This window comes from Pagrus pagrus (genome assembly GCF_965226575.1).
Source record: "Pagrus pagrus genome assembly, chromosome: 20".
Lineage (NCBI taxonomy): Eukaryota > Metazoa > Chordata > Actinopteri > Spariformes > Sparidae > Pagrus > Pagrus pagrus.
Window position 1 is genome coordinate 15,065,919 of NC_140207.1, and position 19,744 is coordinate 15,085,662.

Genomic DNA, 19,744 nt, shown 5'->3' on the forward strand with positions numbered 1-19,744 from the left:
AACTGAATATTGCATGGCAATCAAAAAACAGAGTAGGCTGGATTGGTATGTGTCATGACTACACATTTTCTATCTGTATTCTCCACCTCAGCCTCTTCACACATAACCCAAGGGCCCCCGAATTTCTTGAGAACTTTTGGGATCTTCCATTCATAACGTGTATACCATATGCCCCCTGACTCTCTGGCCTATCCCTGTCACATGAGTCCCACACCTACCAGCACACTGACACCGGCCCTCGGCCAAATTGGGAATGTTGCCCTTTACCTTTGAATGTTTCTACCTGTACCTGCATCTTTACCTGAACCTGTACATATCTGCATCTTGGTCCTGTTACCTCTGTTTGAACCTGCTGTCTGCACCTGTAAGCCAGTTTTACTGCATTATTTCTAGTATGGGTCATTTTATTGAACCTGCTCTAGCTGTGAGTTTTCCCCGTTGCCTCGTAAATAAACAATTACAGTATGGATTTATGGATCACAGTATGTGTTGCTGATGGGAGACATTGGTGAGAATTGTGAAGGTGAGAAAATGATCCAGTTGATTTCAGCTTGGGTACACCTACAGTACTGTATGAGTTTGACGCCTTATCAAATGCACAATAAAACCACGAGAGATGTTTTGCTAACTCTAACTCTGGGTTTTGTAGCACAATCATTGGATCTTTTGTGCTGACAATCCAAAACTAAACATTAGAATTAGAAAAATCGTATGAGTTTACATTGCCATTGCAGTGCACTGCTGGATGATGTTGCATGGTTGTTGCGTCAAAAGTTGCGCTCAACTTTTTTGACGGACACATCTGCCTGTCTTTGACAGAGCCTGACTCGGCAGTGTCACTGAATTAAATGAGGAGGCCGCCTTTTTGAAGAGGTTCTTCTGACATGGCTTAGAGGGTTGAATGAAAGGACAGGGTGATGGTAAGGCAAGATGGGTTGAAGAGGACGGTAAAGTAGAAGGCATGTTAAGGTTACAGGGTTACCAGAAGTAACAGATGGGAATGAGAGAAAGATAGATGGATGAAAAGTCCACAGAGACGTAAAGGTTCAAAAGATCGTGCAAGTGATGGCAAGCATTTGGGAAAGGCGGACTAAAAAAAGCAATGAGTGAAGAGAGCTGTGGCTAAAGAGCTGGATGTTAGAGGTCAGGGGAGGAACAAGGGACAAGAATAAAGGAAGAAAAAGAAGGGACCAGAGAAGTGAGATTGGCAAATGCTGTCAAAGATTGGAGAGGAAGGGAGAGGGCTTGAAAAGAAGAACAGATGAGAGGTGAGAGGGGAGGAGGGGCAGCTTGACAGAGGTTAGGAGGGGGGGTGAAGAGTGATATATATAAAAAAAAAAAGAAAGAACAGAGGTGCAGTGAAAGGTGAGAGCCGGAGGGAGAAAGGGGAGAAGCGCAAAGAGGTTGACAGAATAGAGTGGAGATGGAGGAGGCGGCTGGCAGTGGGGGAGTGGAAGATGAGAGAGAGTAAGAGAGCGGCAACATCAGCGAAAGAAAAAGGAGGAAAGAAATAGGAGGAGAAAGGGGGAGGGGTGGAACGCCGGGGGAATGTCGCTGTTCTCTCACCTGTCACACGCACAGATGTTTGGGGAGGAGAGGAAGAGCAGGAGGAGGATAGGGGAGAGAACAGGGGAGCAGAGAAGGTCAAAGAAACCACCTCTGAGGAAAGAGACGAAGAAAAGGAGAAAGGAAAGATAACACGGAGGGAAAGATCAGGAGATAGAGCTCAGGACAAAGAATTGAGAAGAAGTACAATCCAAGAGAAAGACAGAGAGAATAAAACATTGAAAAGGAAACAGGATAAGAGTAGAGGAGCACTGCCACACAGATTTATCTCCACTAAAACTGATAAAGGTCCTGAAACTACTGATATACTTGGAGCATCAACGTGTGCGTGTTTGTGTGTGTTTTGACACTGAGGCATTAAGTGGGGTGAAAAATGAATAAAAAGATTCAGGCTGTGATGAAAGATTGGTCATTTAATCCATTAATATGCATTATTTATTAATTATTAAGTCTTTAGTCAACCAAAAAAATAAATAAAGCTTTCTAAATGTGAAGTCGTGGTGCTCTCTCCTGTTTCATATACAGTACGTAATTGTAAATTAAGAACTTGGAAGTTTTGGACTGTTGATCGATAACAAAAGCATGTTGAAGAGGCACAATGGCATCTGAACATTAATGGATCAATAAAAAAAATAAAAAAACAAACAGATAAATTAATAAAAGCCCCAGTCAGACAGATCGAACATCCTTTAATGAACATAAAAAGAGAAAAAATGCAATCAGATTTTTGCACACCAGGGAAATTCACTGATATTGATGATATATCTTAGCAATTCATCAGCCCATTCTGCAATGGCTTAACATCCGTCTGTAAGGAACAGCTTTATCCCCTATGTCTACATTATATCCTTATAATGCATTTAAATTGGGGCCAGTTCCTGTGGCAATGCTGATGCTGGCATTTCCAAAGAACAGCATGTTAGAAATCAGATTAATCTGCTACCTGAAAGCTACCCTGGTGAAACTGTCTCCGTGCGATGCCCTTCACAGGTGTGCACTGGCCAAATGTAATTCACACAGAGAGGCTCCTTCTGAGATAAAAGAAGCCAACAGAGGCCGAAAAACATGCCTGGTTTTTCTCCACGCTTGCAAAACAAGGTTCAGGCTATCTGTGATGACACAGATAACCCTGTATTGTAGCAGTGGTAGCAGCAGTGGGAGTACAGTCAGAATCAGACCGATATTTGTACCGATTATGACCATAAATATTCTCACATACAAGCATAAGGATAAATGTATATGTGCATATTTGTATGTGCGCACACACAGACACAAAAACGCATGCACACACTTGCACACACACACAGGTGGTGAAACAGTTTTTATCGCTTGCTCATTTTTTCAGTGGCATAAAGGCAGTATCTGTAGACTGCAAACAAAGTGCCAATAGAAAGTTAGTTATTGCCCATTTTTCATGAAAAACCACAACAATGAAAACAGTTAAAGCCACAAAAAGTCATCTTGGGAATGTGGTGGGCATAGATAAATGTACCAACAGTAATGTGCTGACTAAAGAAAGGCAGGGGAACATAATGGAGAGAAAATCAAACGTGGGAGTGCCCACTGGGAACTATAGCCAAAAACGGCTGTCTTTTGTAACCGTCAACCAATGCAATCCATGTGGATATATTTCTCGTATCACATCACTCACATCTCAATTCAAACTGTCTGAGGAAGCCTCAGCTACATATCATTAGACTAGACCACAAGCAAAGATATGAAAGCTCCCTATGGTTGCTTTGAACGTGCATCAAACACTGTTCCACTGTCTCAGCAATTCTCGCCCCCGTCTCTTCTCTGCTCTGTTCAGGCTGTCAAGTTGACTTCCTCTGTTGTTCTTAGTAGAGATAGCGATGATCACAGCTCACCTAATTGGACAAGTCACAGGGTTGTCTATCGCTCTTGGCCAGTGAACACGAAAACATGCATAAAGTACAGTATGTGCTTATAATCTGTGGACAGTAAAGATCTGAACTGAAGTTTGAACATCTCAACATGTGTGTGTGATGATGACAAAAAATGTTTCAACTTCTACAGCCCAGCAGGGAAATGGAAAAATATGTGGTTTAATTCAACTGTCTGCCTGGGTAAATGGCTTTTACAGTACTGATGGTAGAAAATGAGTCACACTAAGAGAAGAAAAGAATAAACAGTGGAGAAAAGCACAAGGAGCAAGTGAGCAACTCCGAGCAGAACAGGAACAAAAGAGGGATCGAACAGGTGTAAGTGACTCAGAGAGTACAAAAAAGGAGATCAAGACTCATAAAACACACGCGTAAAGACCCAAGTTCCGAGAGTGGGTAACGGAGGTATAGTGAGAATTTGGACGGGAGCTGCCGGTGACAGGCGTGACACACAAATAAAAGTGACATCGGCAAAGCCGAGCATCAAACAAGAAAACATCTCTCCTCTGTCCTACTCAGTGTGGGAGTGTGTGTGGGTGGGAGCGCGCACAAAACAGAATTTGGTTTCCGTGCATGCCTGTTTAAACACTTTCCTTGTCTGCCTTTACGTTTGTTTGCTCCAGCACCAAAGAGAACATGTGCGAGCATGTTTATCAAAGTTGCTGTCTTTTCACACAAAACCACATTAACAGAAAGTATAACATTTTAATTAATTAAAATGTTATGTCGCCCGAAAAAGGGAGAAGAGAGAAAACAGCTGGTTAGCCCTCTGCTAGTACTTCATCTTTCTGTCACGGAGCAAAGGGAGCGGATGGAGACAGAGTAATTTAATTAGTAGAGGACCGCCATTATCGATGGATGACTGCGACGGCTAGAGACATCAAACAACTTTGCCAGATGACAGAGAGTGAAAAGCAATGCATGAAGAAGGAGGGAGAATCTGGTTAATTTTGCAGCAAGTCAGAGCACAATTGTACTGCAGCACTGTGACATATCGCGTCTGAATATGAAGGGAATACAGTGCAACTTCTTAAAACTTTAGAAAAACTTTGAAAAGTATGTATCAGGGTGAGAATGTGAGAGAAGAAAAAAAAATAGATAATGAGGTCTGGGAAGAAAGAAAGGGGACAGGCTGAGAAAATGGAGTGTGGGATTGAGAACGTTACTGTAGAAAATAGAAAGTGTATGGAGGGAAAATGAGATGGAGAGGGAGAAAGGGGAGACAAGGATGTGACGGAGGGTAGAGAGGAACGAGGCAGAGCAGAGTACAGAGAAACACAGAGGAAGAGGGATAAGCTGAGAGAGAGAGGAGGAGAAAAGAAAATGGAATATAAAGATCAGTGGCCACGTGATTGTGATTAGAAGCCCAATCTCATGCTTGGCCACGTCTGCACAGCGCGGCAACGTGCATGCATACACACATGCCTTCAGGGATATCCAGGCACACACCATCAGTTCACCAAATGCTCTCTGACTTTCTTCACAAATAGAAGGTGTTCATTGTTCTCCTATGTGCCAAAAGCCCAAATCACTTTTTGATAAGTTTTCTATGTGAATGAAAGGCTATGTCAAACAGCTCATTCACATCAGTTTCCATGGTAGATCCAGAGGTAAGAAGATGCACCTGCATGAACATTAGATCGATACCTTTCTTTGTATGATTAAGACTTGAGACCCCACTGTAAAATTTGAAGCCGACTTTTCAGTATTATACACAATTTTGGCTAATATTTCAACCGCACCGACTTACCATTTATTATTTACAGTTTATCACCAAATTAAAAATTCATAATTGTCCTCTTAGCTGTAGTGCTGTTCATCCATCTGGATTGTTTTGTTGCAAACAGCTGAGTTTGGAGTGATATCAGCTGCAGAGATATCTTGTGATATCTCGAAAGAGACATTAGTGTAAAGTTTTTCAAAAGTATCTTTTGCCACTTTAAGGCAAATGTCAAATCTAGTTTCATCTCATTCTAGAGAAGGCAGACATCTCTACGGCCAATACAGCCAAACTCGGCATCTCACACCAAAACAATCTAGATGGATAAATAGAAATACAGGTAAGAGTACGATTATGCATTTTTGATTTGGGGTGAACTGTCCTTTTTTCTGTCTCTCACTAATCTTCACATCATTATTCTTTTTGTCTATACTCACCCTTTCAAAAACCTTTCTCTCACTCTCTCCATGTCTTCCATTTCTCTCTTGCCTCCCTTTTTCCACTTCATTAAATCCCCTCCTCTCTCCTTTGCCATCACCCTCTCCCCGCTTCTTGTACTTTAACCTGTATCCACAGGGCATCTGTCTTCAGCTGGCTGGACTGAACACAGCCTTGTAAGAGGTGCAGATCACAGCTCGTGTGGTTGCTATGTGACTGCTACAAACCATTTGGAGCTCATCACTGTTTTGTCAAAAGTTAAAGAATATTCTTTCAAACTTTTCTGGCATGTAGCCTTATTTTTAGGGCCAGAGTTGTCAAAGTGTCATGTGAATTTGAATTTGTCTTATTTTTACAGTCTGGTCTTAAAGGGGCATTCCAACATTTTAGATTCCAATGTCAATTTACTAGTCATAGGAAGTATTACTCAGCCAAAGACGACAGTTGTCTAATATCCTCGGTGGCTTAGGAGGAGCTATGCCAAGTCTAAGAAAATCTAAGGAAGAAACTGATCCCTCACAAATTTTGAGGGCTTGGAGTTTGACAGACGTGGGCGTTTACCAGACACATAAGGTCTAAAATGCCTCCGAAAGATACAATTTCCAAGAGATACAATTTGGTTGCATCAATGAAATTGCTTTTACACACAAGGGACTAACAGTAAAATATCTTATCTTTTGTAGCATTATTTTTTGTTAAGCTGTCTCGCAAGTCCCTCAGCCACAAGACTACAGTAGTGATCCTATGTGGTTGAGAGTTTGACATGACATACGAGTAAAAAAAAAAAAATCCTTTTTTACTTTGTTTTAACTGTCATCTCATCTCTTTCTGTCTTCCTCCCCCTCTCTCTCTCCAAATACACCCAAGGCATTTGGCTGCAAGGTAGTGGGCTCACCTTCCCCTCTGTCTGACACTCTTGAGATGTGCAGGGTCTCATACAAGAACCAGTAGCAAGGAGAGACGGTGAGGGGGTGGCAGAATGTAGATTTGAGGGAGAGCAGAGGAAGAGTCATCACCATGAGAGAGAAGAGCAGGGGTCGAGGAATGATTGAATGAAAATGGAGAGAAGGGGAGAAGATGAACGAGAGGGAACAAGTGGACAGAGGGAGGTAGAGGTGAAAAAAGAAGAAATGGTGAAAACGAGAGGGTAAAAAAGGGGAGACTGAGACGGGTGGCTTGAATGAGATATTAACAGATGTAGAGAGGCTCAAAGAGAGATTGAGTTGAGAGAGGCACAGAGACAAATACAGAATCTTTTTCAGTCTGTTCGGTCTTTAAAACCCAGAGGCAGGAACTGATTTATCCTACTACAAAAATAATAATGGGAATAAACATCCAGCTCATACTGCTAATGTAATGATAGACTACAGCAACTGACAATCAGTTTGAGCTGGTCTTAAATTAGACGCCATGATCTAATTTAAGAAATAACGTTGCACACAGTAACAGCTTGTGACGAATGTTGTTTTGCAAACAAATAAAAAAGACATTTAGCATTATGACCATGAGCCTGTTGATAAAGAATGCGCCCCAGACCTGGGGCATTTAGCGAGCTCCCTCTTCCAAATGAAAACTTAAATCAAGCAATGAGCACAGGCTTATTCCTGGCAAACTCTCTTTTAAAAAAGGCCAGAACACCTTCAACCAGCGTATAACTTTTTTTGATATTGAGACTACTTTTGCCATTTCCATCAACATTTTCGTAGACAATACTTCAAAATTTTGTCATGACCCACCTTACTCTACCTTCAATTGGCTAGAATTTGGTGCCTCCGTGGGTTGCGTTGGTTATGATTTGGTATGAGGAGTGAGATTGGCTAAGATTAGGGGAAGAATATCAGGCTAAGCCAATCAGAGAAGGAGTAGGGTGGATCATGCCTTTTTACTATCCTCAGAAAAAAAGTATTGCACACTGGATGGAAACACAGGGAGGGTACCAGGGCCCTGATGCTTTTCTGGCATACATCAGATAGCTGACTGCTGGAAAATCGTTATAGCATCATTTTACCTCACTCTTTCACGCTGACACAGGAACGTGCACCAGAGATGGCTATACATACAGACGCACACACTCAAACACACACATGCCTATGGCCTAAAACTCTAATAGCTGTCAGCTTGCACAACACAAGCTTAATATGAGTGGTGTGTCCCATTGATTTTGTGCCTCCCCTGTTTCATAGCAGTGGGAGATTGGAGAAGATTGGCTTCTCAGCGCACACTCATGCCACTGATGGCACATTTGGCTGCCAAATGTAGCTGCTTGGAGGGACTCCTCCTTATGGTATATCTGTGTGGGCATGAGGTTGCGAGCCTGTGTTCTTGTGAATGTGTGTGTTGAAAGTGAGCAGTTCCATGCTGCTGCTGCCGTTTTGCTTTTATGAATAAATGTACAATCTTGTTTTTATCAATGCAAATATTTTTAAGATGTTTGTTAATGTATGGGTATTGAATGTGTGGACTTGTGTTCTTCATGCCTTATCGTTTTTGAGAACGTGTACATCGACATATACAGTACAAGCTTGATTGTTTGTTCACTGGTTTTCTCATTCAGTGTGTGCTGTTTGTCTGCAAATGTTTCACTGATATTCTAAACATGTGCAGTATGTACGTTTGTTATGCTTGTTTGTTTGCATGTGAATGCTTATTTATGATGTGTGTGCATTTGTGCTCTATGATGTTTTCTTTTTCTACGTTCTATGTTAGAAACTGACATGTGAATAACATTGCTGGTTTCAGTTCTTGGCAGCATTTTCATTCACGGCAGATAGAATGAGATTTGATCTTATGAATAGAAAAGCTGATTTAATGAAAAATTACTAATCCTAGTGGAAAAAGTTTTCTTAGGGAGTAACCTAATCATCCCTTCTCTGCCTTTTCATTTCCCCTCTAATTTTATATTCCACCCTTGTCATATGCTCTATGCTAACGAGGTGATGACCTCATCATCTCAGCACAGTGTCATTCTCTAGAGGACACAAAGACATAGAGGATGAGCTAAAACTTTATATCCTTCTCCCTTATTTCGCTCGCTACTTTGACATTTGGCCCAGTATGTATCCATTTCGGGAGACTTACCATTAAGTCAACATCTGATAGAGTTTGTCAATTAGTTGCTTTTCATAGTTATGGCCCAGACTGTCATCGAATGTCCTTTGGATCACTGAAAATTGGAGATGTGTGAGAACTAGGTCTCGCTAGACATGCCTGGCTCCTAATTACAAGTCAAAACTGGCAGGTAGCGAAAGAGAGAGAGAGCGGAGTAGTTCTTTTTTTTGGCAGTAAGATTATCCACTGCTGAAAAGTTCAGAAAGAGAAAATGTCTATGGACATATTCAGGCCAAAGGTTTTTAACCTTAGTACTTTTAGATTTTGGAGGTTAGCCACCTTAACAAATCATTGAGTCTGGGTAATGAATCTTGTAATTCTTTCTTAGAATTGGGTAAATCTGCCTTTGGGTCACAACATTTCACATTTTTAGCCCAAACTAAGATCAAACATTTGTTAACGAATGACACACTGGTTGATTGATCTGCCTCATGCAGACATGCTTATTCCAAGCAACTAGTCCTTCATGGAGGAAAAATAAGATGATAGACTAAAAGACGAACTGCATTTCACACTGTGTCTATGTGTCACTAACATTTCTGCACAACAACAATCTCCAAGGTACTGGATTTCTATGCTTAACCATTACATGTTCCCCAAGGAGCTCCATCCTTGATGAGATTTATTAAAAGGGAGTATGTGAGGAAAGAATGCACCAGCTGTACTGTATATTTACACTCATCCATTGTTGCTGTCGTTGACAAGTTGGTCTTCGTTTCTTTCTTTCTTCTTTTTTTCTTGTTGGTAGGTGTCATTGTTAAAGGCGGGGCACTCCTGTCCCTTCTCAGCAATAATTCTACTGCTTGTGATTAAACACACCAGATTACCTTGGCTTTATTTGCCAGCTCTGAGCTCTGTTGCCTCAGCTGTAGTGCGACTATATTAGATGGAAAAGTATGAATTATTAATTGTATAAACAGAGAGGGGTGTAATTGTCTGGTCCTATCTCTCACTGCTGTGGACTGATGTGGAAATGAGCCCCAGTCTGAGTCACTGAGATAATGACTGGAGCTGAGGGAGGGAGCAAAAAGGGGAGGGAGAAATATAGAGAAGAAGTAAGATGACATAGCGAGAGGTGGAAGCGTGCTGCTCTATGAAGGCTTAGACATTTACCTCTCAGTGTGTCATCTTTAAGTCATCAGTCATAAGGATGAATGTACATGAGAGTCCATGTGCATCACACCCTTTTCTGGGTTTGTGCATGTGTGTGTTTACCTCCTCTCCTGTTGAGCTTGGCGTATCCAGGTGCATATCCATTGGAGAAGACGGATGAGCTGGTGAAGGCTGTGTGGGCCAAAGGGGAGGCTAGAGCCTCATCACACTTCTCTGTGGAAGGAGGAAGAATATGAAGACCCAGGGAGAGAGAAACGGGAGAGACAGAACAGGAGAAGGAAAAAGAGAGAGTAGGAGAGGGAGAAAATGGGACAGTTGGAAAAAAGGGGAAGGGAGGAGGGAAGAAAGAGAGAAAATGGTGAACATTAGTATATTTTTACATTAATTAGAGAATATGTTCATGAAGGAGTTCCCAGCAATTCTAAATTACAACTCTGTTAATTAAATGTTAAATAAATTACTTCTAGGATAAGAACTCCTTAACTCAATTCAAGTACTCTCAGCTGAAAAATCTGGAGTCTTGTACTTCTCGCATGGTTTCACTCACTGCATTGTCTAAAAGAGATGTGCTCACAGGAGAGGAAACACGGGCATAGCTGGAGGTTGAAGAAAGCTGTTTGCGGGTCAAGAACCAAGTCAGGTCAGTCAGACTTGAACCACAGGGGCATTTGAAACATTGCAGAGTTCACTGGTAAGAGTGCACTGCAAAATATCCACGGTAACAAGCAACCTGGCCTTGACTAGATGCAGACGCATAAATGATTAGGAAAAGAGGAAAGATAAAGTGAATTAAGTTAAACCCTGAATTGCTCTAGTCCCATCAGATCAGGCTCAGCACAATCAGATTTTGCAATGAAGGGTCTGATCTGTCTTATTCTACCTTAATCATGCTGCCATAATTAGGCAGACAGCACACAGGTGACTAGCCCAATCTCACACAAACACTGAGTAAGTGCATCAAACAAAACAATGGGGCGCCAACATTTTCTCTGGTTAAACACAGACAAAACTGAAATGAACGGATCCAAAGGAAAATGATTGAAAGTCAGAGCTCAGTGTCAGTTGCTAACATTAAAGAACACAAACCAGGCCAGATTGGTGTACCAATTGGTGCAGTCCAGAACTCAGACCTACATTTTAACATTCAAAGAAGAATTACAAAATTAGCCTACTATCACCTTCAAAATATATGAAGAATGAAAGAAATTATGTCTCAGCAGGATTTATAAATATTGTCCATGTACTTATCTTAAATGTCGCACTAAATTTACAGGCCTCCCATTTAAAGTCAGTAAGACAGATGCAGCTGATTCAGAACAGTGCTTCTGGAGTTCTCACTCACTGGCCTCCTGTTTGTTCTTGGTTCCTTGTTCTACTGTTGGTTCATAAAGCACTGAATGGTCTGATCTGCTGAACCTGTCAGACCTCTAAGATCGTCTGGGACAGGTCTGCATACTGTCCCCAGAGTCAAAGCTAAACATGGAGAAGCAGTACTAAGTTTATATCATAACCTCCAGAACATTCTGCTCTGACTCTCAGTTCTTTCAAACCAGTTAAATCTGGGACTATTTATCAATCTGTTGGACTGCACTGTAGCTGTAGCTGTCTCTTTTCTATTTCAATCTTCTATTTTACCTTAAAACCTTTTTATGTGTGTCTTTTTTATCGTCTTTTCCATTGCTTTGCGTTCCTTTTATATCTTGTCTGAATGCTTTTATGTCTTATGTAAAGCACTTTGAATCGCCTTGTTGTTGAAAGGTGCAATACAAATAAATGTGCCTTGTTTTGACTCGCATATTTTCATTTCTTGAATTCCTGAACAAGTGAAATTCCATTTGAAATAGGGATCTATCTCAGGAATTAATATGAATAGAGTTTAAGAAAGAGAACAGCAGGTAACTGGTGTAAATAAACATCTTTTCACTGATGTTTGGGACATTTTGGGGTATATACTATTCACCGTGTTTTGTGACTCTGGTTTTGTTATCAAGGTAAAACTAGTACTGCTGCACACCAAATGCTTTGCTTTGCAAGGTTTTTTTTTCTGTTGACACTGTCTGTGCTATCCTGTTTTCTTCTACAACTCCTGTAGTACATTCATAGATGATCTCAATCTTATGGTCGAATATCATATATGAGTTTAAGATGGTTATTTGCGTGAGTCATTCAATCCTTTCCAAAGGAATGAACATTTTAATACAACAGCTTTTGCTGACTTTTTCCACAGCACATAACCTTGAATGCAATCATGCAGACTGAGTCCAGATACACATTCCACCTTTCTAGCTGGATGAACTCTGAACCCAGTGACTTGGTGTGAGCAAGGAAAATAGAAAGAGTAGTAGTGCAGTAATGTGCCCAATCCACGCTGACCTCAATATCAACTTGCAACTCCTTTTACCATCAAAAGCGATCCTATAAACGCTATAAAGGCAGCGAAAAGGTAGCAAAAATCACCTCAGACAAATACATATTCCTGACATACATGCACAAAGTCATTAAGTAGTTTTCCCTCCTCTATTTCAATTCCCTTTCACTCACTCGTACACACAAACACACTCTTTTAGTACATTATGTGTCAAGCAGAGAGAAATTGTGAATGGTCTGTCAAGCCAGGTAGAGGCAGTCAATAGCTCTCTGTCACGCCCCACCATATAAGTGTGCGTGTGTGTAAGATTTAGAAGAAAAAATTGTTTGTGCTTCTGTGCATGTGTGTGTACAGTATCTGTGTGTCTGTAGTACACTGAGGTTGAAAGTCAAAGCCATGTTCCCTTCTTGGGCTATATCGGCTCATTAAACATATTACTTTGTGTCACAAAAAGATGATCAAAGCCTTTAAATGTATGAGAGTGTGTGTGTTTCTGTATGGAAGGGAAAATGGTCCGCATCCTCCCTCCTGGCATATGAGAGAGGTACATATATAACATGACTGCCGGTTTCGGCAGACGCACACACATATTCTCCTTTATAAACACACAGAAAAAGAAATGAGATCTCTGGAACATTGACTTTGGACTTACGTAGAAGTCAAATCCACCAGCAAATATTTGGTAGCTGGCTCACCACTACAGACATAAGCAGTGATATATTGTACACTAGAGGGGAATATCCAAAGAAATGGGGTTAGGCTATGCTTTCTTGCACCCACTTTGACTGTGTCATAGATCATGTGTGTATATTCGGGCACAACATTAAAACCACCTGCCTAGTATTGGTAAGGTCCCCCTTTATGTAGCTCCCAAAACAGCATGCCATAGATGCTCAATCAAATGTGATCTGCCGAATGTATATAGGCCAAGTCAACACCAAGTCAACATTGATCCTCGTCATGTTCCTCAAACCATTCCTGAAGAATTCTTGCTGCATGACAGGGCACATTATCCTGCTGAAAGAGGTGATTGACATCAGGGAATACTGTTGCCATGAAAAGTCTGCAAGAATGTTTAGGGAGGTGGCACGTGCCAAATTAAAATGGACATGAATGCCAGTGGTCAAGGTTTCCCAGCAGAACATTGCCCAGAGCATCACACTGCCTCGACCAGCTTGCCTTCTTCCCATATTACCTCCTGGTGCCATCTCTTCTCCAATGACACACACACACCTAGCCATCCACATGATATAAAGTAAAAGGTGATTCAACAGACCAAGCCACCTTCTTCCATAGTTTCACGGTCCAGATCTGATGCTCACGTGTCCATTGTAGGCGCTTTTGGTAGGGTCAGCATGGGTACTCTGACTGGTATATAGCTACAGTATGCAGCCCCATACACAGCAAGCTGCAATGCACTGTGTGCACTGACACCTTAATATCATAACCTGAATCCACTTTTTCAGTAATTTGTGCTACAGTAACTCTGTCGGATAAGACCAGGCGAGCTAGCATCTGCTCCTGATGCGCATTAATGACACTTGGGCACCAATGAGCCTTCTGTCCTGCATTGAACCACTTTTGGTACATAGTTACCACTGCATACCATTAACACTACACAAGTCCTGCATTTTGAAGATGCTCTGACCAAGCTGTTTAAGGATCACAATTTGGCCCTTGTCAAAGTCACTCAAATCCTTACACTCACTAATTTCCCCTGCTTCTAGCACATCAAGAACTGACTGTTCATCCTGCCTAATGTATCCCACCCCTTGAGAGGTGCCATCACAACAAGAAGATCGATATTATTCACTTCACCTGTCAGTGGTTTTAATGTTGTTGCAAGTTGCTGTATAACAGGTTATATTCACACCTTAAAACAGCTCCTAGCAGGGAAGGACATCTGCTCTGAATTAGAGTAAGGTTCATTGCCAAGTAGGCTTTCACATACAAGGAATTTGTATTTTGGTAGGCCTATATAACAGCAGTCAATTCAAAACAAAGAAAGAAGAAAAAAAGTATACCAAAAGTCAAGAAACATACAGTAAATAGAAAATAATAACGTTTACAAGAAGTTACTATGATGAGCTGATTAATAGATTGGTCGATTGAAAGAAAATTAGTTGCCAACTATTTTGAAAATTGATTAATAACCTCCCTTTTCAAGCAAAATGTCAAACCTTTGCTGATTCTAGCTTCTTAAATTCAAAGATCATTTATGATAGTAAATGAAGAGTGTTTGGGCTGTTGGTTGGACAAAAGAATCAATTTGAAGATGTTATTTTGGAGTATGGGGAATTATAATGAATTTTTAGACTGAACAATTAACTGCGGGAAAAAAAAATCAGCACTTTAATCAACAATAAAAATAACTTTTAGTTGCAACCCTAAAATAAAAATCCTAAATTTAAAATTAAATTTAAAAAACTGCACAGTGTTTGAGAAAAGGAAGTCTGGCTCTCTTTTTTACTTTGAAACTGTTTGTGTGACTTGCAAGGCAGTTCAGTGCTTTTAAAGGACTCAGATGAGCAGATGTCACAGGATGTGACTCACACCAGCACACCTAGTGACAAGTTCCTGATAATCTCCCTCTGCAAGCCAGCCATTGGCGCACCTCTCATGCAGCAGCATCTGGTCATGAAATTGGGAGAAATCTTCGGTTAATACACAAAGTGTCTCAGAAATTATTGGTGCACCTTAATTTATGAAAATAAGAGTTTGCCCCTGTACAAACAAGACTCATATATTCATTAAGACTCATATTCACACATGTGCAGGCACACAGTAATCCTCCTGCACTGATTCGCACAAACACTTGGACAGAAACAGATGCATATACAGCTGCATCTTATTCATTCACACAGACACACACGCACACACACACACACACACACACGCACACACACACACACACACACACACACACACTGCACCTTCAGTCTCAAGATTGTCTCTATAGGTTTCTCAGTGACTTCTTACAGCTGCACATGAACATGCTTTGTCAGTCACACACACCCAGACAAAAACATAGAACTGCACATAATATGGGCTGGGAGGGAATGAAGGAATGGGAGAGGGGAGTTAATGGAGAGAGGGGATTTTAAAGGAATGGAGGTATGAAGAAAAATATAGTGCATTTCTTCAGTTCCTCCAGTTATTTCCTCAGAGGCCTTTTAACTCTCTGATGGGGGAAAAAGCGGTACGTGAAAGAACTTTAGTGATCGGTTAATAAAAAATTATCCCTGCAATCAACTGGCTCATGCTCCCTTACAAGATATAAATGCTTTTGAAAAAAAAAAAATACAGCATATCACTGGCTGGATTATGTGTGCAAACATGCTTGAGTGAAAAATATTTTTTGCCTGTGAAATTGGAAACCTGAATATACCCAGCTATTATTGTATAAACCTCTTGAAACTGAGGTTTAACAGTCTCTAATTGTGATAATGGCAATCCCCCCTGAGGCAGTGTTACCATATTACTGGATTTGTTTACAAAATGACTGATTAGATTTAAATATATTTTGCTCTCATGCAGCTTGCATTGATTTTGCCACAGTGCATGTGCATTAAGTACTCTCTGCAGCATCCATTGACAAAGCTGATCTGAAAAATCTGCATACATGCTCAATAGTTTAATGAATTCAGTTTAGCTGCCAACATCTTATCCTCTTTACTCCTCTGTCTGTGAAGCTTATTCCTCTACATGCTGTTATTACTGGCTGTGCTGATTCTTTACTCTCCTCCTGTTCTGGCTTCGCAATAATAACACATATAATGTGATCCCTTGCCTATTGCATTGTATAGTATAATATATATTAAAATGATATGTCTGCTGGCTTCTGTACTGCACATTATACTGCAATCAATCTGACTCCTAGTTCAATGTTTAGCATGCTCCTTGGATTCATGTGTGGACTAATGACAAATAGAGCTACAATACTTCCACACCATGATGTACAGTATGCATAACAATATGTAGAATTTCAGCCTGTCAAGCTTTATTTGGTTTTGGCTAAATTCAAATTCAAATGCAACGATCATAAAATGTTTCATTTTCATATAAGAAACTTCAAAACTAAGTCTTCAAATCTAAATATATCAAATAAAAAGCCGGATTGTAGCTTTAGCCTTTGATGTACAAAAGGCCGTTATAATTGGAATTTATTACATATACTGAAAGATGAGGCCAGGAACTCATTTTCCCACAATTAAACGGAGTTGCTTGGAAACCTCAGCAGTGTACTGCTTTAGTACTGCACTGTACTGTGTAACAATGTACAGATGGAGTCACACAGAGTCCATTCCACTATCCTGTTTCACTTATTCAGTTTTTCTATGGAAACCTCATGCATAGCTTTCACAGAAGAAACGAGCAAACAAAACTAAGGTGACAACAATTTGGAAGGCAAATAAAGGAAGATTATGAGACTTCTATACAAAGTCTACTGTATGGTACACTGTAGAGTCCATCATTGCAGTTGCTGCAAACAGTTTTTCAAGTTCCTTTGTCAAACCTGAAACACTTTGAAGATGAATGACAATCACTTGTCTGAAGTGGACAATCTTCTGTACAGCGTTAAGCTACAGTGACGCACACACACAAAAGCAAAAATGGCTGTAGACAGGTAATTCTCAAATGAATGGGAAATCCAGAAAGCTGTGTATTGTTATCATGATATAGTTTCACGTACTTTAGTTGTCAACAAATACTTAGTGATAAGGTAAGATGTATGTATGTATTGTGCTTTTTGTGATACTTAAAGTTGAAATATCAAATGTATTTTAAATATGGTTAGATTTACACAAAACTTCCTGAATTCTTCGTTTTTAATCTTTACAAATAATAATGTTGGTCTGGTCAGGATGGTGGAAGAACAACAAAGAACCAAGGCAGTTTCAAGTGGTGAAAGGAAACGGTTGGTTACTTTTACTTACTGTTACTACATAAACAACTGGTATATGACCTATTTTGTGTACTCTCTGGTACTCTACTTCATATGTGGAAACAGTGTTTGAATAAAATTACCAAATGTTCCCCGTTTGTCTGTTTTAAGTGTGTACTAAGTGTGAGTCTGCACAGGGTGTTTTATTTTGAAATATGACCAGATGCTCTCTTCCGTTCCTGTGTCAGACTTTCTGCCTGGCTCATTCTGCTCTGTGCAGCTTGATATTGCTTCAGTCCTCTTCCGTCAAAAAATACTACTTTTAAAGCCGAGTAGGGAATTTTGTTCAGGCTACAGCTTTGAAATTACTGACAATAAATCAGACATAGTCTGTTTTACCATTTTAATGCACCTTCACCAATAATACTAATACACCTAACTGATTCGTTGCTTTGACATACCTAGCAGTACAGAGTTTCCCATACAGATATGCTGCATGTGTGTGAGAAAAGGCAGCCTCAGAGTTTATCCTTGTAATAATTAATCTCTGAAAGAGATTGAGGATCAAACCAATCAATATTCATTAATACTGTAGATCACAATGCAATCTTCTGCAGAACACATTTTGTACACTAAGGAAAAGTAAAGAAAAATAATGAGTGTTATTTAAGTAATGAAATGAAGACCCACATGCACACCTCCACAAATGCACACACATAGGGCATGGTTACATGTGTAAAATACCTCACATAGTGGATGATTGCTGCTTGTCACATGTGACCAGCACCTGGTGTGTGGGAAAAATAGGTAGAACACATACATGAATGCAGACCTCATTGTTATATACTCAGGACAGTTTGAGATTGTAGTTGCTGATATTTGCCCATGTCTCAAGTGCAAAGTAGGGTTCTGTCTGTTTAGGCTCTTTAGGGGAAGCAAATGACTACAATATTCAAGTGCAAATGTCAGCCTATTCCCCGGAGAGCACGCGACAGATAGTTTTACGCATGATGGTACGATAAGAGAGGAGAAAAGGTAGGGGCAGTGAGGGAAGCTGGGAAAGAGAGATGATAAGATGAAAAAAGGGAAGAGAGAAAGACGACAGGAGGTGAGAGCAAAGGAAAATGGCTGCCTACCAAAGTCTTCTTAGTGACATTTCCAGCTAGGTAAATAACAAGGATGTGTGGGGAAAAAAGGAACCTTGAGATGTGTCAGCCGCCTGCCACCATTTGGGAGCAGAGCCATGGATTGACAGAGTTTGGCCGGCTCGTTCAAAGGGCTTTACATCGCTGCAACATCTCTGGAGCTAAAGGGAGTTGGATACAAATAGAGCCTAATACATTCAGGGTGAAATTCATGACATCCTAAGATCAGCTGGCATAAAATCACAGCCATTGCAGCCACAAAACTCAATTTTGGCATCCAGAATGTGGCATGATAACACGGAGAGCAGTCAGGCCCAAACACCTTTAACAAATTGTTGTATCTGCCACACTAGCCATTCAGGAAGTTACTTAGCACAAAAGCCTTAGTCAACGCATATTTCTGAAAACCATTTGATAAGAATAAATGAAATTTGGTTGGACTTCTTAAGCAAGTCTGCTAAATTCTCACCCTTTGTGTGTTGGGGGGTCAGTAAGTCAGCCAGAGTAAGAACACTGTGTTCTTTGCCAGGCTGCTGAGCAGACTACTCAAAAATCTGTATTTAATGACTATGAAACCATTGTGTGTGGAGTTTTGCTATGGTGCTGTCAAGTCTGTCCTCAACAACACTGAATTCTCAAGTTTGGGGACTTGGGGGCTTTTTCTGGACTCAAGTCATGAACACAGTGGAGGCTGTCAAAAGTGCCAACAGCTGCATGGAGATGCAGCCCGACTCTCCAAACTGCCAGTGAGTGTGAGAGTCTCCGTCTGTGCACGCCTTTGGTCTCTGGTGTGGCTGGGAGCAGTCTAGGCCTGTGCTTCATGTTTTCCATTTTTTTCCCCACATTCATCTTTCAGTTTGACAAAGTCCATCTGGAGCAGATTGAGAGGTGGACTTTGACTAAATTGTGTTTGCCGCTGTAAAAGCCTCCTGCAGTGACCTCATTTCTTCTGTAATATTTATAAATTCAATATAGTCCATCTTGGTTATTTTTGTCTGCTGATCTCCAACAGTCTAGGACAGGGTTTATTCTGCAGGAGGAGATGCAGGGATAAACTGCTGTTGCTGATTCTGCTGGCAGAAGGCAATATGTATTTAGGACTCAGTATTGATCACTGTTGGGATTACTGTTGTCTTGGCAGCCTACAAAAATAATGCTGTCTACAAACCTTTGACAGCAGAAATATTTATTTTCTGTTGCATCAGAAAACTGACACCCTCCAACTGTCACACAGGTTAAATATGAACTATCTGTACTACAGTAAATGATTGTCTTCTTGTTCGAATGCCTTGTACCATATCAGTAGAACTTAGCCACGCTGAATTCTTCCCACAGTTTTCAAACCTGGCAAAGTAAAGCAATTCTATTTCTAAAGACTGCTTAAAAAAACTCATTGAAGTTGCTCCTCTTTGTCATGGGGTCACAGAGAAAGAGTTTAAAAACCGGTCAAATGGCCATTCGCTAATTAGCAAGCAGCTACATAAGCGTGTTGTCCTG

General features: G+C 40.6%; 1 protein-coding gene across 1 annotated transcript in view; it reads right to left on the reverse strand.

The window, feature by feature from the left end:
* cntnap2a (contactin associated protein 2a) overlaps positions 1–19,744 on the reverse strand; it is a 316,263-nt gene that overhangs the window by 170,800 nt on the left and 125,719 nt on the right. The window contains exon 2 of the mRNA XM_084340352.1: positions 9,952–10,062. Within this exon, the coding sequence (XP_084196478.1) occupies positions 9,952–10,062 (111 nt within the window). The remainder of the gene's footprint in view (positions 1–9,951; positions 10,063–19,744) is intronic.